Raw genomic sequence first — 24248 nt, 5'->3', positions numbered from 1 at the left:
ATAGATTGTTTGGGATATGAAAATTTGGCAAATAAATTTCGGTAATAGGTACATTAGTAACCCGGCAGAACCACTTTGTCAGTAGAATAAGCCAGGGTTTAAATTTACGACCTCCGGAATGAAAGTCGGTTAGCACGCTTTACCGCTAGGCTACCATCGCTTTTATGCCTATATGGAAAATTATTTAAGCGCGAGTATCTCCATCCGGTCGCTGAGGCGCGCCGCGTGGCCCGTCCACACGTGTTAATTCAATATTGTACATTAATTTAACGGGAAGCCAATATAATTATGGCGACGATCGTAGTTTGAAACATCGTCATAAAATAAACACTGATAGCAATTTAAAAAAAATGCAACTTTTCTTCGTGAAAAGATATGTAGTTACAGGAATGGTCCCGAAAAGAATGAAAAAAAAAAAATCTACCTCGAACGTCGAAATTTCAAGATTTTGTCTCAATCTCTATCGGTTTTTACTCTATTCGTGTGACAGATATGATAACATAAACATGGATGGATGGATGTCGTTCGATACCTCCCCGAGGGGAGGTATGAGAGGCCGTGTCCGGTTCTGGCTGCGACGGCTGTTGCGGGTCGCGTCTCACCGATGTGGGGAGGTCAATTTTCGTCATTTGGAGAACGAATTGGCTGCTGTTGTGTTGGCTAGCTCTTTGCTACCGATCGTTACATAACCCCACGACCCCTAGCACGGTGATACCGTTTGAGCGGGGCCAGGTTTCGGGGCCGCGGTGAAGGCGACCGGTAGCTTTAGCTAGCGTGAGTGGCGTGTTGTGTCCGAATGTGTGTTGTGCTTGCTGGGGCTCTGCTACTGGTATAGAAGGGACTTGCCCCGAGCCCACCTGTCCGGGGGTCTGGCGGGGTGATGTGGCGCGATTTTACTTGAGGTGCTCGTGCCCGGACACGTTATGATTGAAACATGTCAAATTTCTTGAAAATTATAATACCTATGCATGTGACGCAATACTCAGGCTATGCATTCATCAGTCATTCTTAAATCCTGGACCAATAGCGCTCGAGTTCGCGAGCATCGCAGTTGTCTCAAGCAAGTTCAAGGGCCGAAGTTACAAAACGAAATAAAATTGAGTTTTGTAAAGACAGGCCCCAGAATTTTAAGACCTAATTATGTACACACAATATCGTTTCTCAGACAGCGGCAAACACCTAAAATTAGAAATAAAATCAAAGTAAATATTGGTTTGTAGATCTTTGCCTGGAAGTCAGAATAAAAAAAAGTAGCATAATATTGTATGATATTGAATATCCCTAAGAACAATGCTGTTAGGATCCTTAAAACACTGCGCCGGGGCCCCGCGCGCCACGCTTCTTATGAAGTTGATTTCGATCTCACTGGCAGTCATTTAATCGAAATTAAAAAGCCAAAAAAAAAGCCAAAAGCGATTAAAAATAATAGTGAGTGAAACCGTACTGATCTAAATATTTAGTAATTTAATCTACAAATAAGTGCTGGAGTAGAAAAAGCATATTATAATTGCAGTGTAATTGTTCTACACATAGTATCTCTTTTTAACTATTGAACAAATCAAATTATTTTATAAAATATATTTTTTGATTTGTGTGTGTTTATAATATCTCATTTTATTAAGCAGTTAGAGGATACGTTTGATACTGATTGTACACATATATGCAACAAGAACAGAAAGCCTGTCTGGCGAAGCACGTCCGTGCCGTTCCATTGTCTCTGATAGAACCTCAACGTGTGCACCTGTTGCTCGAAGCTCTTGCTGTGCTTCTATTCCAATTTACCATTTTATACCGTCGTAATATTATTACCCCCTTATTCTTCGTCTGCTACAGTTGACAAGCCGCTAATAATCGTTTGTCCCTTTCCATCATACCAATACGTCGGAAAGGGACAAACTATTATTAGCGGCTTGTCAACTTTAGTAGACGTTTATGAATAAGGGGGTTAATCGCTAACTACATAAGTCTATATGTATTTGTAAAGATAATTCTAAATAGGCCTTTCAAATCTTTACAAATCGATCTTACTTTAAACTGAAATATATGATATAATTATATGAAAGAAACGTGGCCAAGGCCTCCGATGCCCAGGGTGCCTAGCCAAGATGCCAATCGTTCGTGTCGTAGCGAACGACCTATCGTTCGCTACATACGTAGCAAAAGTTAATAAAAAGGTTGTAATATAATTTGAGTTTGCTAGCGATCTTGCTTTGTTATCATACATATCATGTTTTACGGTTAACTAGTATTATGGGTTGGAAATAATTATAACAGCTATATTATCTAGTGTATTGGATACATAATGTATAACATTCCAACAAAATATCGCTGTGTTTACGGACATAAATATGTACACACATATCTGTTTTTGCCATACAAATCATATAATATAGTGATGTCGAAATTATTATTCACAACGACGGGACTTAATCGCGTAAAATAAGTTTTAAATTTACCTCCGACGTTTCGAGGACGGCGTTGTCCCCGTGGTCTTCTCCGAGACTCTTCGCCGTCCTCGAAACGTCGGAGGTAAATTTAAAACTTATTTTACGCGATTAAGTCCCGTCGTTGTGAATAATAATGAGAAAAAATCGAGAAAGTTTAAATCAGTGTGATGTCGAAATGTTAATTTGTTAAGTCCTTAGAATTCTTCTTAAAACGCTTTAAAGTTAAGCAGTGAGTTAAGCTGAAACAGGCTTGCCAGGCTTTTCCAAATTGCAAAGGAAACCTATAATTGACATGGAAATTAAAGCAATAAATGAGCGCCCTTTATTGAACAAATTATTTCCTTATTAAGTACTTTATTTCTCGTACGATGTATAGCACCTACGCAATTTCAAAGCGTCTATAATTCATCCGTGCCTGCGTAAAAAAGTGAAAAGAAAAACTGGGTATACATTACGTTCAATAGCAATTTTCATTGCTCCCGGCTTTTTGACTTAGGTACAAGGAAACTCAAATCGTGTACAAAGATGCTTTGAAATTAACTTTGTAAGTAAATATTCTCGTTTTATTTCGTGGGTCAATCTTAGATTTATATTTAAATGTACGTTGAATTTTGCGGGGATTTCTTTAAGATTTGTCCTTTCATTAGTTAATGAGTTATTTTGCGTTAAATTTTCCTGTCAAGTGTCCTTTCAATTAAAATTAAAATGTCAGTTAAATGTTTCAGTGATTTACATCTTTAATCTCCTTCTTTTTACAAGCTTTTTATTAACTTGCAATGTACCTATGTATGTAACTTTGTATGTTTGTACGGGTCAATTTTGCAAGTTAAATTTGACCTACTTCCCGACTTCCAATGAAGCTGAAAATCTGCATACATATGTTAGTATAAGTATAATTAATACTAAAATTACAATAAAAAGTAGGTAACCTAAAATTAAAACTACGTACAAAACTAAAACTAATACCTAAAAAAGAAATAAAACATAATATGGGTGACCTAGCCCAATACGTATTAGGCTAGATTACCCAGGTCCGAGCCCTGTGGAAGGGTTCCCATAAGGCTGGCTGCGTTCCCCCTTTGGATGGCTATGTCGATCCGTTGGGCGAGGAACGAGCCAGCCCTACGGTCCCCGGTTGTTTATGGTTTTAATAAATAAAAAACAACATATGTAAGTCGGGTGACAATGCAATATTATAGTAACATCGAGCTGACGTGATGATAGAGACAGAAGGTGGCCATAGGAACTCTGTGATAAAACAACGCAACCTAATTGTGTTTGAGGTGTATAGAATTGTCTTGATGAGTATTAGTTGCCTGTGGAAAGAAAAGTACAGTCAGCGATAAAAGTTTGTACTAAAAATTAAATTTTTGTTAAAAACTTATTCCCTTAATGAATGTCGGATAAAAATTTAATAACTGTCAGCCGAGGCTATAAGAGTAATCATTTAATCAATAAACAACTTCAGTAGAGTCTGCCTAAGCTAACTTGTAGAAATTAAAATGTGGCAATACTGTAGTGTCGTACCTTTCAAAACAATCTTTTTTTTTCGTATGGCTTTTTGTGTTACTCTAAATACTTCAGAGATTTACAGATTCAAATCAATCTAAGAAAACGGAACGACACTACAGTATTGCCACCTTTTAATTTCTACAATTTATTGTCGGACTATAGTTTCGGCGCTACGGTGGAACACTATAATACAATAATATAACAATGCGATATACATCGCAAAATGCTTAGTCGGGTAAAACATTAGAATGAGGTAACCCTATTTGTAGTACGTGTTAGCGTTAAGTGTCATTTTGTGTGGAATCTTGAGTTTCCAAAACGTCCCGCTTGGCGCACTTTTCAAAATCCCATACAAATTGAGATTTAACGCAAACGCATACGTCCGTCACGCTATCGAATTAAATTTACACAAGAGGTACCGATTATCACCTTTTTACCTAAGTGTACTTATTATTTTAAATTTATTTGCCCCAAAAATAACATAGAACCTTGACCCAATGATTCAATTTATAGAGTTATCTTTACTAAGTGAATTTTCCCTCCATGGATCGATTGTATTCGAATTAAATCGAAATTGTTTTCGGGAGTGATCATAAACTGAAGTTTATTGTTACAAATGTAATTAAATATGCACAATCTATGATTTTAATGTCATAGTCCCAAAAACAGTAGGTATATAAAGGTGTTGTTTACATTGAGATTGCACCACAATTAATGCTCAGTATTGCGATGTGACATTGTTGCTGACTGCATTGCTGCAGCAAATACTCAAAATGCGAAAGTCGACACAGTCGGACGTAACGTAATACTGCAGCAATAACGCTGGTGCAGTCCGAATCCGAATGTTACCTTATGCGGGCTGTACACTCGCCGAGAGACCCCGAGACAGGCCGAGAACGAAAGTGTACATGCTGCTCCCTTCTCGTCTCGCTCTTCATTGTCTCGTCTCGCGCTTCCTTGTCTCGTCTCGCGCTTATCTGATTACACCGAAGCGGTGCCGAGATTCGGCAAGAGGCTCTCAACGAGTGTGTACAGCCGACATTAAGGGTCGGTTACACCAAGCTGTTTGTCATCGTTAAAGAGTTAGCTAAATTTTATAATATGGAATATTTCATAGTAAACTGCCGCGGCACGCTGGGTGACGTTGATCTGTCTGTCAAGTGCGGATGGTGCAACCGGTACAAATGGCCCGGCTACGACTTTGCGCGACCGGCGACGGCGGCGGCGGCAACCATAAGTGGGAACGAAAGGTCCAATCGCTGTGTCTCGCTTTAAACTATGGCCGCCGCTTGCCGCTGACGCCGCTCGATGTCGTGGCCGGGCCGTACGTGTTTTTAGACAACAATTAGATAACGATTTACTGACTTGTTCTCTTTTGTTTCAGGGGTTTCGGCAAACAAGGCTTCCAATGTCAAGGTGAGAACTTAATAAAGAAATTCTACCTAGAGCTGTATTCTAAATCAAGCCGCCTCCATACAATCGAAGTTAGCGACATTCTGAAATATTAAAATAACATGTGTCATGAACAATTAAATAGCGGACATCTGTCGCAGGCAAATTGTAAGAATCCGCTGTTTACAAACGGCGTCGTCATTTTACAAACGTAAAACGTGTTGATTGGATGATGGTTTGATTTCATTTGTTACATTTTTATTTGTTATTAGTTATTAGCATACCCCGGATTTTTAGGTGCGGGAATGTATTCGTGTGTTTATAACTTTGTTTATTGTAAAATAGTTACTAAATAATGAATAAAAAATAAATAATAAATAGTAAGCTCCAAACGGGCTTAGAAATGTTTAAATATTTTCTTTTTTTTACAGTTTTTACTTATTTTTTTGGCTAGTGTAAAACATTCCCGCACCCAAAAATCCGGGGTATGGTTATTACTTAAATATTAGAGATATGACATGTTTATTGTTGTCTCCAGTATGCAGCTTTGTGGTCCACAAGAGATGTCACGAGTACGTTACGTTCACGTGCCCCGGCGCCGACAAGGGGGCGGATTCCGACGTAAGTTACCTTTTATTTACATTACATACCTGTACACTTGTACAGTCGCCATCAGATATATCGGAGCGGCCGAGGTGTTCACAATATCTGTACACGCACTCTAACGCCCTGACAATAGAGGCGTGTTCAGATATTGTGAGCGCCTGAGCCGCTCCGATATATCTGATGGCGACTGTACAGCTACCAAGAGTTGACACTTGACGTTTACGCTTGCGACTGCTTGAAATCGATCGCAGTCCATCTCGCAGGCTGGTGTATTGGCTTGGAGGATGTAATAAAATTAAAAATGTAAGGAATCGAATGGTACCATTATTTTTTTCCTATTTGGAAGTAATTTTTTTTTTAACAGGTCGTATTTGTATTTTTATTATTCCCATATATTTCAAATTAATTGTGATAAATTGCTAATCTTCTATCTATTTCACTAGATTTAGTTATAAAATTCAACACGTGTCAACAACCCTATTCAATAAGGCAGATAACGACTTTACGGCCTGATTATAATTTTAATAAACATCAATAATTAGATCTCGATACGATATGGATCGGATCTGTCAGTGTCAAAAGTGACGTTTTTGTTTGAAGAAACGTCACTTGACACTGACAGATCCGATTCATGTCGTATCGAGATTTAATTTTTGACGTTTATTAAAATTAGAATCAGGCGGTTTGGCGGTTAGTGGCTGGAGCACCCGAGGATGAAATGTTATGATGCTTTTTTATGTAGGCTGCGTGATTCCTGTTAGTCGTGCGAGCGTGGGCGATTTGAAATTTAGGGCGCCATATTTATAGCATGTATATAATAAAAAAGTTAATATATTAAATCATCTCAGAGCTTCCTTACGATCTAGACAGTTAATTAAAATATCCCTAATTGCTTTTCGATTTTCTGGAGTTTTTTCGTTTTAGTTTGAACTTCTTATACCTATTGCGCGTTGTTCGCTAATTTTTTCATGTATATAATGGAACAAATGTATTGCCTAGATGCCCTAGATTGATTAAGCAACGATTCTAGTTACAGTCCGCCTACACTAACTTTGCGCCGTGTTGGCACTTGCCAGTGGCAATGTATGCCGCCCCATACTTGACGTAAAACTCGACGGCCGATTCAGCGACCTACTCTAAGGCCAATGTGGATAAGACCGTCTATCAGGTTAGACCGTCTACAAGCTCTTTCGCAGCTTCTAACCCTTGCGTTTGTACGCATACTCTATTTACAGAAGGTCGGTGACCGTGTCTAAGCAGAGTACGTACTATTCAAAGCGTACTATGAGACCTCTTGCCATGACGGTCTTCCCAACCAATAGTCTTGTACGCCAGTTTTCTCCACTTTGACTTTAAATAAAAAAGACAAAAAAGAAATAAGTGTTTTGTATAAAAATAATTAGGATCACTCGAATAATGAGAGATCACTTTTATTGGTTCTCCTAAACATTCGAATCGTCCGTGCTCGTTTGGAATTACATCCTTAACGTTAGGTACACAAAATTGGATAAAATAAGGTAACCGCCATCGGGGTAACAAGTTGCCCGGGAAAAGGTCGGGATATTTAAAAACATAATACAGGTGTAAGGTCAACCGGGATAATTGCCACTATGGGATAAATAAATTAGGGATTATTGCGTATTCGACTTATTTTTTAAACAACATTAGTTACTACAACTCCCTCCATCTAGAAGGAAAGGCCAAAACTACTTGGAGGACAACACGTACATAGAGAGCGTTTTACCGAATCGTATTAATAGTTGGCTATTTTGAGAATTAGTTTTACCCCAGACCTACACCGTGTATGAGGTAAGACAACAAAATCCGTCTACATCCTTGTTTTTCTTTAGATATTTGGTAATATTTAGTAATAAATGTGCTCAATATTAATTAACTGAGACATGCGAACCACAATTTGTATTAAAATAATAAGAAGTTTTGGAGAAATCCGTGTCAAACACTTCGAAGATATTTTTTTACTTGGCAAAATGCGTTAATAATGTTGAGGTAATTGCGTCTATGTAACGTGGTCAACAACCTTTTTACTAAATACGTAGTTTTACTAGTATATACTTGATACGTATAGTTTTAGCAACTATTTAAGAAAGTCGTCAGTAGAAAGTAGAAAAGCTCGCGAAGTTAAAATTTCAGCCTTTCGACCATACAAAATTTTCTAATGCTAGCTTTTCTACGGAACTGAACTTGCTTCTTGCTTGCCAAGCTCTGCAATATAAGTAATACATTATCCAGTTTTTTTTAACCAGAAACACTCTCGCCCACACTTAAACAAAACCTCTTTAATCTCTTTATATTCGTTTTTTAATCGACTTAAAAGGTTAACAACATCTGTAAATTAGGTTTAGAGAAATGCGTCTACAAATTAGGGACGCATATACCCCAATTATACTATTTTCTACTTGATGTTGTTAATTGCTGTATTTGGCCCTTTATATTGATTATACCTTCTAAACTACACTTATTACAAATATTTCTTAATATGGGGTTAAAGGAGAGTAAAAAATATAATAAAACAGTAACGCATTTGTCCCGGCTGACCTTAATGAAAAACTTCTCGTGAAGGTTAGAGGAAAATTAACCTAACTAATGTCAGTGGCATTAAGTTTTTTCCAGGTTTTCAATTTATCTGTAGGTACTGTTGTTTTTTGTTTGCGGCTACTGTGGTTCTTTATAAAAATTGTAAATGTACTAGGCATTGGGATTACAGTGAAGTTAATTGAGGTTTAAAACGAGATAGGTTTACACTTATACATTACTTATTGTCGTTATTTCAAAAAACATGTTATGATTTGCAAGATTGTAAAATTAAAACCTTCTTTATAACAATGTTACAAAATATATTTAGATACTTTGCAGATACTTTGACAGTTTTAAAACCAAGTACATTAATAATTGTTGCAGCTATCAAATATTATAAAACTTTAGATTTGATATTCATAAGAAAATAATATTATTTTAAAGTATAGTTCTGTACATAAAGTACATATACATATTTTTTTGTTTACGTTCACCTTTATCAATTTTACTTCAGACGATATTTGCAAAACGAGACCTACTTAAAATAAATTACTTAATAATTTTCTTTGAAGTCAAGAAACTTATGCACTCTGAAATATAAAATAACGTTTACATTTTCATATACTTCTGAATAGAAAATCGAGAAAATGAAACTGAATAATGTTAAAAGGGTTTACTTTTCTGTTTTAGTGTGTCCATTATATTTGTAAAGGTCGAATCTTGTACTTAAGAAAACCCGAAGCGCTTTTCTGATTTTACAACATTAAGGTTTTGATACGACCTCTACACGGCTCGCAGTCATCTCGCGCACACCAATAAGTGCGAGCGAGATGCCTAGTGACACAACTTACAGTACATTTCGCACGCATCAATGGTGATATACAAACACACACAGAGGGCCTATAACACGCTGAGAGTTCAGTACAATAACATCCTGAGGATGCTGTTGAAACTGCCGAAGCACTGTAGTGCTTCGGGCATATTTGCAGAGGCACGAGTGGATGACTTTTACGCCATCCCGCTGGTCCAGCGCTGGGCCATCGTATAGAGGAGTCATAAACAGCTACTACTGTGGAATGAACTGTCGCCTGCGGTATTTCCGGACCGAATGCGACCTTCAAACCTTCAAGAAAAGAGCGTACCTACTCCCATCTCAAAGGCCAGCAACATACTTACAACCCTCAGCTTTTGCTTAACATCAGGCAATTCATCTGCTCAATCGGATTAAGTCTAACCTCGAAATCCTTCCAAAGTTATGAAATTTGGTATGTATGTTAATTAAAGGTCTCTTTCTCACGTCCACACTATTTCACATTTGGGGACCTCGAGGAATCGCAGCCATCTTGGAAAATGTGTACCATCCTGGAGAAATTGGCGTTTTACTCTAAATCTACGTTCTCTGTGAAAATATGGTGTAAGGCAACACTAAAGCTCATTAAATTCTACACAAAAAAGTCCTAGATATCTTTGCGGAAAAAATACATCTTGTTATAGAAAATAATAGCTGAATCCAGATTTATCATACACAACAAACAACCGTGAAATTATATAGATTAGATTAGATTCTTAATTCATTTAATGAAAGACAATTACATAATAAGTTTGAATTGATGTCAAAGATACAAGAATTGCTATCATGATCGTCAAAATAAAATAAAAATGAAAATAATAACAATACTAATGAAATAAAATTATAGCTCCAATAAGGATTGTTGACACAATTAGAATACGAGTAAGTATAAATACTTACAAATCCAAAATTTAAATTTACAATGTCAAACTTATGAAAATACAAGAACAATAAAAATAAAAACAATAAATAAAAAGTCAATTAATCTCTAATGGGAACAGTCGTTATAGTGTCATATAAATAGAATAGGAAGTAAATAATACAAATAATATTTCCCAATTAGAATCGTCAACACACAACAATAAAATAATAAAAAATAAAAAAAATACTGAAATAGTATCTCCCAATATAGATCGTCTTTATGACAAATAAAACAATGTCAATAAAAAACAATAAGAATAAAAAATAAAGACACAATAAGTATAAAATGATCCATGAGATTTATTTTCTAAGACTTGAAAACTGTCGCGATACAAAGCTGTACTTAAAACAACTTGAAACAGCCCCTGAAGATGTCTTAAGTCGTATCTTTTATCCCATTGTATTGACGTAACATGTCATCAAGAAAGCGACGAATCACCGAAAATCCCATTGAACAAAAACAAGTCGCAATTCGTCGACTCAGACTTGGTTCTTTGATGACTATAATAATGAGTATAATAATCCCTACAGTAGCTCTGGTTCTCTTATTTTTCTTAAGAGTCGTATGAACTTAGCCGCCGCCATTTTTTTTTGTCCCACAGTAAGCTCAAGAAGGCTTGTGTTGTGGTATAATATAATCGAAGTTACGCTCTCGTTTTAAAACGGCATTCTGAAATATGTAACATGAAATTTGACATGAACATTTATGTAATAAGTATCTATGTCTGTTACAAGTTTTTATTGCAAGAAATTGTTATACAAAAATAATAGAGTTGAAGTAAAACTTCATCAAGCTCAAACGAAGACGCTTCGCGCTCAGTCGGTTACAAAATAATGTTTGTTATTGACAAAATCGAATTGTTCTCAAAATTTGATTTTACATTAACCAGCGGCAATAAAACCACCGACCTTCTGTCCCTGTATGTTGTGTGCAGACAGAGCACAATAAAAGAAACAATGCGTAACTTTTGGAACCAATAAAAAGTTGGTAACGCTCATGTGCTCCCTAATTACTCTCGCTTGCTTTGACCATTGTCTAGTTATTTGATATTGTGTGGAAGTAATTTGGGCTTTTTGTTAGATTTGATACAAGCCTAATATTACAGGATGCTCAACATTAAAATACGTGGAAGAAAGAAGGGAGGCTTTTGTCTTGGTCTTAAATTAACAATGAACAGATTGTCAAAATTTTCCAGAATAATCCGTGTATGGGAAAGACATGTAAATAATAAATACATAATATGGTTAGTAGTTAATCGTAGTAGAGAAAATTGTTAGGAAATTTAAATAAAATTATAAAGGTATAAATTCTAATTATTTTAGAGATAGAAAACCAATAAAAAATTGTACTTTAACTAAATTATTAGACAAACTGTCACGGTTTCTGCAAAATTCGGGTTAAAGATATTTTTTATTTTATAAATTAATTTAGGTTATAAATTACCTGTGTAAAGTGTGTAAGTAATCGTAATGTTTAGTATTTTGGCAGGCAAGTAAGTATAATGTTCGCTATTTGTATCCTAGTTCCTGGTCTGTTTGAAACATTGAGTTTTGTCACAGATATTTTGACTATAAAACTTCCGTGTTCCTTTTTTATCCATTTTCCACAGAAATAGATTACAAAACGTCATTATACAGTTTATACATAGAGTTAGCACAAGAAAAGTCTGCAACGATTTTGATAGCACACGCAGTGCGTTGTTTTAATGTCAAACTTCGATGAAATTATGACGTATAAAATAACACTTGCACTGCGTATGCTATCAAAATCGTTGCAGACTTTTCTTGGTCTAACTCTATAAACTTAATTCTCACTGCTAAACATGTCGCCGTCTTTTTGTCCTGGGTCTATGATTAAGCCTCAAAAGTAAATGTTTCCAATACTACCTTTCCCTTCTTTCCATACCACCCCTTTTTTATTTATTTCTGAAGGTTACTCACAAACGTAGTGGAGGAAACTGTTTACCTAACTATACACCTTTCTCCCATTCTAACATCCGTACTGAACGACAATTGGGAATACAATAGTTATTTGTGCAACAAGAGAGGAAAGTTGGTTTTTCTTGCGAGTGTTTATTTTGAGTCCCGAGAAAGTGAAAGATCCTATAATTGAATCACGAGCGAAGCGAGTGATTCTAAGGTAGAACCTTGAGCGTAGCGAGGGACTCAAAAACACGAGATGTAAAATAACTTTGCTCTCGTGTTGCACACATAATTTTTCACCTCAGTAGTGAGAACATATTAAAGGTTAAAATGTATTTCGAATTACACAGAATAAACAGAAAAAAAAGTATTATAATATGTACAGTCAGCTGCAGAGAAAAGGCACCCCCCCTGCATACAAAGTTCTGTAAATTAGTATGGACGTGGGGTACCTTTTCTCTGCAGCTGACTGTACCATACGATACGATACGATACGATACGATACGACACGACACGACACGACACACGACACGACACGACACGATACGATACGATACGATACGATACATACCAAAACCGTACCGTACCGTACCATACCAAACCATAAAAAAAATGTAATAAAAATATGAAGTTCATGGCCTTCACTAAATTAAAAAGCTACATTGTTTCACTCCCTGGAGTGAGGAAAGTCGCACTTTCCTCACTCCAGGGAGTGACGAAAGTAGGCTTGTTCGAGCTGCTGAGGTGAAAATTAATATTGTCATCTTTTGTTCTTACTCTTATATTCAATCCTATAATTGTCATATATATATTTTCTTACCAGCAGAACATCAGTAGGTACGCAACACAACATCCGCTGATGTGGATTGCTCCACTCACTTACCAAGTCAACCCTCAGGATAACTTATAAGAAATGTTTCCCTTCCTCTTCTCTTTATTTCTAAAGGTATCATTCATTAAGGTTTTCAATGCCATCATTGACCAACAGGACACCCGCATGCGGCACAACTTCTACATCCATACGTAGTTACGCGTCGCCGACGTTCTGCGACCATTGTGGGTCGCTCCTCTGCAGATTTACCCACCAAGTCAAAATCCACGATTACCTAACTATAAGAAATATTTCCCTTCCTCTTCCTTCTCATTGTTTCTAAAGGTACCTACAAAGCCATCATCGACCAACAGGACACCCGCACGCAACACTACTTCCACGTGCACACATACGTACGCGTACGCGTCGCCGACGTTCTGCGACCACTGTGGATCGCTCCTCTACGGACTCACCTATCAAGTTAAACTCCTGGATGATAAGAAATGTCATGTTTTCCCTCCCCTTCCTTCTCTTTATATCTAAACTTTAGATTCTAAAGGTACCTACAATGCCACCATTGACCAACAGGATACCCGCACAAAGCACAACTTCCGCGCCCACACATACGCGTCGCCGGCGTTCTGCGACCACTGTGGGTCGCTTCTCTACGGGCTTATCCACCAGGGGCTCAAGTGCCAAGGTACCCGCGGCCGGCGCTTCGCTTGGACTAACGCTTTGTGTGCTCGCTCTTTTCAGATCTGCTTGGTGGTGGTGCTTTGCTAATGCTTTTCTTTTTCTTTTAGTTGTGGATGGATTTAAGACGATGCTGTAAAAAAATTCAAGCGTTTTCCTGCAAGTTACAATTATTGTGTGCATTGAAATACATACAAAAATATGGGAGGTCTTTTGCACAATGTTGTTTTTTTAGACTTGAAGATAATGAGCATCATGAAACGGTTCACTAAGCTTTTATTAAACAATCTCGACATTAAGTAAATGTTTAATCAGATTAGTTTAACAGTAAATAGTCGTCTTAAATTTAGTCACAGCTATATTTCACCCATTTTCTGCTAACTTTACTCACCTATTTTTTACGTTGTCAAGGCCGCCTACGCCCCCCACAAATGGAATACGTGGACATTCATTGCCCCGACGTTTTGTGATCATTGTGGTACCCTCCTCCATGGTCTGGCCACGCAGGGACTCAAGTGTGCAGGTACTGCGCCATACTGACAACTCTGTAGGAGAATGGAGGTCCTGGATGTCAGATAAAAATGCAACGATAAATGCGTCAACTTCTGAATTAATTTCGTATAGTACATCTTCACCGGAGGTATTCTTATCAAATTCTTTTACAAACATGCTTAATTGCTTACATATGATCGCGAACGATTGGCTTCAAAAGAATGCTTCCTGTGAAAAGCGTTTTTATTGATGTTTTAGCTGCGAGCAATGAGCCTTGTTCATGGTCAAATACCTTTTACAAGAAGAATTTTCAGATGTTGACGACTGACAAGCTTTTATCATAAATATAGATTTATAAATTACTTTTTTGATTCAAAAGATTACTCCCATATGACTGTCGAAGGGGAAAAGAAAAACGACATAAAAGCTTGTATAATTTAATTGGATGAACACATACTAGATGCGTGGCCCCTTAGCAATGAATGAACACAATAACATGCCGTAAAAATATATGTGTATACGTACTATATAACTACATGGAATGAAAATATATAATAGCCCACATCTTAAGGAAATTAGGTCGAAGCAATACAAAAATTCTGATTTTCTGTTGACGTATTTGACACGAATGATCAAAATTCGTATTTAAAACTTTTTAAATAATATATGTTCTTCTTATTGGTTTAATGAATGCAGACTGGAATATAAAGCGAATGTCGAAAAGCGTAACTTTATCATATTGTTCTTGCTCCCCAGTTGTAATAATAAAGTAAATCGTAATTTTGGAGACTCCAACGGCACTGGACCGCGATTCGCGATTCTTCATAATTGTCTCTCTATTTAGGAATGAGAAATTCTCTATTACCCCTGCGCGGTTGCGATGATGAAAGACATCCCAAGAGACTCCTTCATTGTGATTGTGAAGATGCCTTGTCTTGCAAGACATTGAAGAATATTTAGTCAAATTACGATCTTTATAGTCGCATATAAATGAATAGGTATGCATAACAAATCGTAAAACACGAAAACATTAAATGTATACTTAAGAGAATTTAAGTCAACAAATGATGTTTTTGACCTAATAAATACTTGGTGTTTATAATCAATAGCTACCTATGTGTCATAAGTCATAGCAATGGGGTAAAGCAGTCAACAAGTAAATTTGCATGACAGATTTGTTTTTATCTAAAGAAAAGATAAGAACGAAAATCTAGCCGTTTTCTTGACTAAAAATTTTGAATAAATAATACTAAAGATATTTCAGACAGAATGTTTAAATTAGACGATTAGTATCTTTTCATTGCATTCTGAGAGCTTATATCAATTAGAAGCCAATATATTATTTATATTAAAGCAAAACACTGTTTACTAACGAATACACTTAAAAAATATTTATTTTATTACTTGTAATAAGTTCAGGTATGGGCGAGTTGAAACAAAAATGAAATATAAACCACACTATTTAATTTCTTCTATTTTATTTCGTGCTCAGCGCTAAATTTATTTGCTTATCTCAATTGGCTTTGATAATTTCTCAGTCTATAAAAATTCTAGCATGTTTTAACTTAAGCATATACTCTAATAAATTAATTGTATTGTAATTAATATTCTTTATGACTGACGGTCCCTTACTTTCTTTTTCTTGTAAGTACATACGATGTTATTTTTCGCAGACCCTGGTTCTCCGAAGCAAAAGCTGGGACAACCAATATATTAAGTTGATATGAAATAACTGAACTTGAAATATAAAACTTAAATAAAGTTTGATAATTAAGAATTTCATTATCATTGTCTTAGATATTTAAAAGTAACTTACTGCTGAGAAAGTAAGAATTTGGCCTGTTTTTTCTTTTTTTAGTCAATAAATAATTAGGCTACTTTTTTATCTATACGCACGTTATAATTATAATAATTGTGCTTGTGTGACGTTTGAGCAAAGCATGTTTGTGTTTGTACCAATAAAAAAAACTTAGATTATATGTGTGTTTACTCGTCTCACCTAATGTATAATTTAAGTTATTTTATTACTCACCACCTTCCTACTTGTTTGAAACTAAATTGTAACTACTTATACTCTCACGGAGGAGTATCGTCATTTTAAATTACCTTCATCGGTTTTTACCCGAATTCATTAAGTTCATTTTCCAAATGATTTAATATTACCGAGGTTAGAAATACAGTTTTTATTTATCTCTGCCTACAGCTCAGCTTACTGTAATCGGCTTATATACAGCCCCGAAGTTGCTAATGTAATTTTAATGTTAAAACAAAACAAATGAGATAATTTAAAGCGATCCTTGCTGGGCTCTCAGGGATCTCAGGGAATTCGAAAAATGTACAATATTGTTGGTCACAAGTACATAAAAGGTCATGTTAGAACTTTAACATTTCAAAATGAAAAAAATAATGAAATAAAATTGTATATGTGGACCTAATATCGGTCCTTGTGGCACCCTACTACAATACTTACAATAATACATTTACATCGGTTCATTCGGCATTTCATTACATGAGCTAACACTGCAATATGTGTAGCCGGCTAACTGGAGCGGTAGTAAATGAAAACTAGTTTCTTATAGTTAAACAATAGTAAAAGTATGTACAATAAAATAAACTAATTTCCGTAAATAAATAAAATATCGTCACTGGCCTTAACGTTTTCGAATTCCAATCTTCGTCGAGCCGAACGATGAATTCCGGCAGCGGGTGCTACTGCGGGCTACGCGGGCTCACCACAGGCGCAAGTAGATTAAAACTTCAGAATCGAATATCAAAAAAATAAGTAGCTTCAATTATGCGTCTTCAGTTTTAAACCAGAACAAAGAGCTGCAACAATCGTACTTTCTTAAATTTCGGGTCGGAACCTAACCCAAGCCTCATTCAGTTACAAGAACCAGTGACGTACAAATAAGACTTGGATTAAGTTTAAACACAAGCAAAACTTAAAACTATTATACATACATATATTATATGTATATACTTAAAACTATATACGATCTTTACCTGCGTTATAGGCAGTCCATTATATAGATATGAAGTAATTTTAAACAATAATACAGCATTTACGCTTTGAATTACATTAAATAAATGTAATTTTAGTATGAGATTCGCCTTCAAATAGTCGAGAAAACAAAAGACGAGACGTGATACGTCCGTAGCTATGTATAGAAATATTTCAAGCAAGCCATCCTCTTTATTCTCATTATAATATTTAAAAAGGCGCGAAACTAATTTTTTTTATGGGACGACATCCCTTTACACCTACATTTTTTTAAATTTGCCGCCTTTTTCTACTGACAAGATTTGCTTGACCAGCTATAAATCAAATACTCCTTGAAGTATTTGCTGTAATTCTTTAGAATACATAATACAAATACATTTAGGAATAAGAATAAGAATAATTTTATTGACAATAGAATAGTACATTTCGATGCTAGTACGGAAAGTATGTCATTACTCCACGAGGACCGAGACGGGACGAGTGAAGAATGACATTACCGCACGTGTATCGAACGACCTTTTTTAATACAGTTGCGAAAAATTAAGAAAAGCAACAAGTAAGGAATGGAATTCGAAACTTTTATATTATTAATTCTGTGACATAATTGACATTGACATTATGAAGAAGTGTTTTTCTAGCTTTTATTCGACTAGAATGGATTTTGTTATTATTATTGAACCCACTTCAATGAAAGTTTTGTACTATTATTACCTAAATATCGTTATTTATGATTATTTGTGTATCGTGTATTTATAAAAACAATATCGAATGTTGCCATTGGAAACTTAAAACATTCTTGCAGTAAGAAAATACGCCTCTTCTTTGACAGGCGTTCCGTTCCATTCAGACAACTTATTAAGAACGGTTTTTCAACATTAAAAAATAAACGTGTTATAATACTTATAATGATGAAGAGGTAAGTAATAAAATATGAAATATGCATATTTTTCGTTTTCTTACATTAACAGTAGGTTTTTATGTTGATTACGACGTTTAAAGGAAACTAATATTAACACTCATCAATAAGTAGTCATGAATTGGAACAAGTAAAAATTTGAAATAATTGGAAAAGTAAAAAGCACTAGTTCGCGAAAACCAACTTTCCGCACGCTAAACAGCCACGAAAAGTAGCACTTTTTGAGCAACTGTATTAAAAAACAATTTTCTTATTTCATTAATTCTTTAATGTATCTTTTAATTTACTTATTCTGACAATGACATAGCAATTAAACTTATGTTTTGTACGCAACTTTTATATTAATCTTCTGTACAAACGTATTTTACCATTAAACTTCGGGTAAAGTGCTTGCAAACATGATAACAAACAAGTGATTACGATATATGTGATATTGTATTATGATAACATGGTAAGTTAAATGAAATAAGATAAATAGGTATTGTACCCAGCGATGACAGGAGATTGTATATCAAGCAACTTAAGTAATAGAGATATGCTTCATCAAGACAGAGACTAAAGTATTTCTTAATTCAAACTTTATAGTCGTTTTTTTTTAAATAAATCATCAGCCTTTCAAGAAAGTACTCATTGGTCACAATTTAATTTACGAGTAATAAAGTTGTGACTGAATGGAGCCTTGATTTGATTAAATTATAATAAAGGCCACTAAGAATAAAATTACATGTAAAACAAAAGTACTGTAAAATAACACATCTTATTTTATTGTTATTGAAATCATAGTTGGTCGAATTAGACCATGACTCACACATGACTAATATCCGAATGTAATTAATAAAAAAAACACTGTCATTTTAATCACCTAAAGGCAATCGGCTGCCCGTACTTCTAGTGAGGACCGATTGACCCTCATCTAATACTAGTATGATAAAAAAAAAACCATGAGTGACCGGGAGGTGACTATGACTTACATATCAGATATGCTCTATATCTTATAGTTGAGCTATTAATCTGTATGTTGTAATCTGTTGTTAATAGCGCTAGAACACCCGGTATTTCCGCATCTAATTTTGCATGAATAAATAATTTGATCCTCAAGTATACTATGTCGCTCGGAGAAGTTAGATTTGATTTTATTTTTGAGTTAAATTTATTCATCAATTCATCTGCACCTAACTCAGAAAGTATTAAAAGTATTATTTCATTACAAAAAGCATGCTTAAGTTATGCACCAATTTGTGTAATCTAAATCACTGTTTTAACTTACATATTAATTAAGTTGGCAACTTTTACTAACGTAGCTACTTAAGAGTTCAAGTAACAATCTTATTTTATTTAAGAGTTTTTCTCAAAAAAAGTTTTGTTAATTTTATAAATATTTTAACTTAAGAGAGGTTTTGGATACAGTTCGTTTAATGAGTTTTAGGCTGATAAATAAGAAAGCGAAAACTCTGGTAAATTTAAAGGGCATTTAGTAGATTTTTTGTTACACTTGCAAGGTGACTTTATGTGTATGCTTAAATATAGTAATTTTTTTTTTGTGATTTACCTACCTTAAAGGCCCTTTAAATATAAAAAACTAAATCGGCTTAAAGAAGAAACTTAATGATGCAGTAAATTTCCATTGTTAGAAACAATCAGAGAACCTCATTTTATTTAACAATAATATCATAAGGTAAGAGAGAGAATTTAACTAAAGATACTTTCTGGCAAAGCTATATCAGCAGAACCATACATATAGCAATCTGATACAACAAATGTTATGCCTCAAAGAGAAAGGATATGAAGTACAGAAGATTCAAAGGAGATACTTGTTGGTAAAAGTGGAATATAAAGGATGACTCACGTTAGACCGGGCCGTGTCCAGGCCGGAGCTTTCGGCGCTTCGTTTTCTATGGAAAGCACCACGTGATCACCTGTCATGTCATAGAAAAGTAAGCGCCGGAAGCTCCGGCCCGGACACGGTCCGGTCTAACGTGAGTCATCCTTAATAGGTTAAAGACCTGCATCCACAGTTACAAACAAATACCTACTTGTTCTCTATTTTGAGTAGCTTTGTTGAAGAAGGCAATATTTTCAACAATTACTTAACTGCAATCGCTAATGATACTCAATAAATAATACAACTGCAGAATTAGCTTTGTCATAATTTTCAACATCAAAATAAAATACAAAATACTACAAATTGTGATTATATAACTTTACCTTGAATGATTTTGTGTAGCATGCGACATGAACGTGCACAAGCGTTGCGAGGAGTCGGTGCCCAACCTGTGCGGCTGCGACCACACGGAGCGACGCGGACGCATACAGCTAACCGTCACCGCCGCCGGAAACAAGCTCACTGTCGAAGGTGAGGTATCGTGTAGCATGCGACATGAAGCTGTTCGGCAACACACGCATACAGCTCACCGTCACTGCTGCCGGCAACAAGACCTATCTGATGTACGAGTATACTAAAATATTACTATTCTTCAGAATAGTATTAATATTTTAGTAGTAGTAGTTGATTAAAATATACTCTCCGTTGTTTTATATTAGCATCAATATGCCGTGTAATTAGAAATTGATTTTCTCATTTATAGCTAGAATATCTCGAAGACGCTTATGCAGTTTTCATACTAACAGAGTACATATTTCACAGTAAAGCAAGGCCGCAACCTGATCCCGATGGACCCGAACGGTCTCTCCGACCCCTACGTCAAGATGAAGCTGATTCCAGACTCCGACAACGTCAAGAAAAAAACCAAGACCATCCGCAGCACCCTCAACCCCGTGTGGAACGAGACCCTCACCTTCGACCTGAAGCCGGAGGATAAAGATCGCAGGCTGCTTATTGAGGTACAGTTTTTAAGAAATTGTAGTAGATATGTTTGGATTGTCACCGTTTGAAACAGGGACCTGGGCAACTGGACCAGTGATATTACTTACTGGTCGGGCGTGCTCAGCTCACGACTGGTCCAAGCAGCAAATAAGTAATTGTGGACGCGCTTTTATCGTGTCCGTAGCGTTCTAAAAAGTATGTAAGTGCTAGAGAGACCAGAGAGCTTGCATCACCCGTCATATCCCCACATTCCTATTTAACTCCCTTAACATATTTATTGAATTACAGGCCTGGGACTGGGACCGCACATCCCGCAATGACTTCATGGGCTCCCTATCCTTCGGGATCTCAGAGCTGATGAAGGCCCCCGCCGACGGCTGGTTCAAGTTCCTCACCCAAGAAGAAGGCGAATTCTACAACGTGCCGGTACCCGAGGAAGGTGCTGACTTGGCCCAGCTGAAGACCCAGATGAGAGCGACCACTGTTGGATCACGACGGGCCCCGCCACCGCCTGATAGAGAGGTTCCACATAATATGGCGGCCTCTGATGTTATCAGAGCATCTGATTTCAATTTTATTATGGTGCTTGGCAAAGGATCGTTCGGAAAGGTAAATTACTTATGTCTTATAGAGTTCATTAATGTTCGTTGTTGTAATCAAAACGCCTACGTGTTTTGGCTTAGTATTAGACTTTTCAAATCTGTTGCAAACGCAACCTTTTGTTTGTATAATGCAGTAGCTAAACGCAGCCGTCGGGCTCGATTACTATGCGGAGGCTTTTTTTAAAGCACCAATAGGAGCGCTCCACATAAATTGTATCGCGGCCAATTAGAGGCACCTAAATTTAGACTACCTTTTTACCATTCAAAATTAGCTTAATCGCTCTTGCATCAGCCTCCATACCATTACCACCACTTCTACACCCTTTAACCGGTTTTGTCACCTGTACCTTGTAAAGTAACCAGCACCTATTCAAGATTATAAGTACTTCAAATCGAAGTCTTTTTATTTGTCGTCGAGACCTGCACGGCGGCTACAAATCTATTAAGTGTCGAAATAAAGGAGTTCAATCTGCTCAGAATAAAGCTTTTAATAGCATATGTAGTTTTACATAGTTATTATCGAGGGTGGACTTAAAATCAGCGCTGTGACAGTTAGCTGTTCCACAGCAATAATTGCTAGACGCGAAAATTTTATTTCACAATAGGTAATTTGTTTCCTATAGGTGATGTTAGCTGAGCGGCGTGGAACAGACGAGCTGTATGCTATCAAGATCCTAAAGAAAGATATTATAATCCAAGACGACGATGTGGAGTGCACGATGGTGGAAAAGCGGGTGTTGGCGCTCAGCACGAAGCCGCCTTTCTTGGTGCAACTGCATTCCTGCTTCCAAACTATGGTAAGTTCTAGTCCATATGGTATGTAGTACGAATGTTGGCAGCATCGCCATGGACCTGCAATAATATGTTACTCTTCGAGGGCCTACAAATAAGATCGTGTTAGATACTTTTGCGGCCTTCGTTGTGTAACGTATTATTGCAGGAGACTGTATACTTGTATAGTTACATTAAGAGCGTCAAGATGTTGACAAATATTTGAACACGCCTCTATTTTCAAGACTTTAAAGTGCATGTTCGCCTATCATTAAGATTCTCGGCCGCTCCGTGTAACAAGAAATATATGGCTTTTCTACAATTTCTACAGTGACGACAAATACACAACAAGAAAAACTGTTATACATACTAAGAAGTATAACGAACGGTCTGGCCTAGTGGGTATAGTGACCTTGCCTGTGAAGCCGATGGGCCTGGGTCTGAATCCCGGTATGGGCATTGATTTGTGTGATAAGCACAGATATTTGTTCCTGAGTCATGGGTGTTTTCTATGTATTCAAGTTTATATATTATATATATCGTTGTCTGAGTACCCATAACACAAGCCTCCTTGGGCTTACCGTCAATCTGTGTAAGAATGTCCTATAATATTTATTTATATAAGAAGCCTTTGCCACACAGCTTTCTAGTTCTTCATTCTTCAGGAATTGCCATGAACATATAAGTACAATGGAAATTGTACGATATAAAAATCTAAAAAATTACCAGTTGAATCTTTTGTTGCTGAAACGTTTATTTCCCATAGTTTAAATAAAATAATATTCGAACGCAACAGTGACTATTTTCATCAGAATCATTTAGTATTTATACAGATCGTTAGCTATTCTCATTGAAAAGAATGACAGTCAAAGTAGGAAGAATTGATTATTCCAAGTCGTCTCAGTCGAGCGGTCGTTCTTCCTAATTCAATTTAACTGTCAACTCCTCATGATATCCTTCACAAAGGATCTGAAGGCTGTTCCTATTCAAGGCATGAATACTAAGTCCTTTTAGACAGTTACTTGTCCAAGTCGGGGCAAGAGACGAATTCTATTTTAACAATTAGATATGGTTTTCGTCTTATTTTAATCCGATTCAAGGTTATATCAAAATGAGATGAAAACCGTATTAAGTATATTCAAGTATATTGTTAAAACGAAATCGGCCAAGTTTCAGCGCTCTTGGGCTGAACAATTTTTTGCGCAATATAATTTATGGATAAACTTTGGTAATTAGGCCGGCAACTTAGTTACAACTAATTACTTGTGGAGTCTTTATTTTGAGGTTGTATTTTAAAGAAATGTAGGTAGTGTTTATGTTGTTCGAATATTTTTTAACCGACTTAAAAAAAGGAGGAGGTTATCAACTCGAACTCGACCGTATTTTTATACTTAATTTATTTTTTATGCCAAAGTGTGTAGGTACTGAAACAAACATTGCATATTAAGTAGGGTTAGACATACCTAGTTGCTTTTTTATCGTTAAATAAATTTATTTACCTATGTGACAACAGTCAACCTTACTACTGGGTGCCTTGCCAATATGCCAACCGTTTGCTCTATATCGCACTAATATGTAAGAGTGATAAAGACAGAAAGCGTTTCGTTGTCGTAGCCGAAACGATTGCCATCTTGGCTAGGCCCCCTGACATAAGGTACATATTTACCACGTGAAAAACGACCGACTATTTTTATAAAATTAATTTTAACATTGCTTTTCTAACGTGTTTACTTTATTTATGATGTATAAAAAGACAAATTAATTAAAACTTTAAACCTTGAAAACAGTTACATATTATATAGTTATAATTATATTACACAAAAACTTACTTAAGTAATTAGAATTCGTATCTCATTTGCTTTTGAGTTAACAACGTCAAGCTTACATATATTTTACATCGAGCTTTGCCTCTTTGTAAAGCGCAATGGAGAGTATTTCACAAAACTGTCCTC

The 24248-nt window shown here is 36.1% G+C and overlaps 1 protein-coding gene across 1 annotated transcript in view; it reads left to right on the top strand.

Moving 5' to 3' along the window:
• Positions 1-24248, top strand: part of LOC134745977 (protein kinase C, brain isozyme-like) — a 259524-nt gene that overhangs the window by 217448 nt on the left and 17828 nt on the right. The window contains exons 2-8 of the mRNA XM_063680134.1: positions 5344-5375; positions 5890-5972; positions 13586-13697; positions 20324-20452; positions 20744-20940; positions 21212-21532; positions 22149-22322. Of these exons, the coding sequence (XP_063536204.1) occupies positions 5344-5375; positions 5890-5972; positions 13586-13697; positions 20324-20452; positions 20744-20940; positions 21212-21532; positions 22149-22322 (1048 nt within the window). The remainder of the gene's footprint in view (positions 1-5343; positions 5376-5889; positions 5973-13585; positions 13698-20323; positions 20453-20743; positions 20941-21211; positions 21533-22148; positions 22323-24248) is intronic.

Source organism: Cydia strobilella, chromosome 12 (genome assembly GCF_947568885.1).
Source record: "Cydia strobilella chromosome 12, ilCydStro3.1, whole genome shotgun sequence".
Taxonomy (NCBI): domain Eukaryota; kingdom Metazoa; phylum Arthropoda; class Insecta; order Lepidoptera; family Tortricidae; genus Cydia; species Cydia strobilella.
The sequence above is the reverse complement of the archived record's forward strand: the minus strand, read 5'-3'. Positions and strand labels throughout refer to the sequence as shown.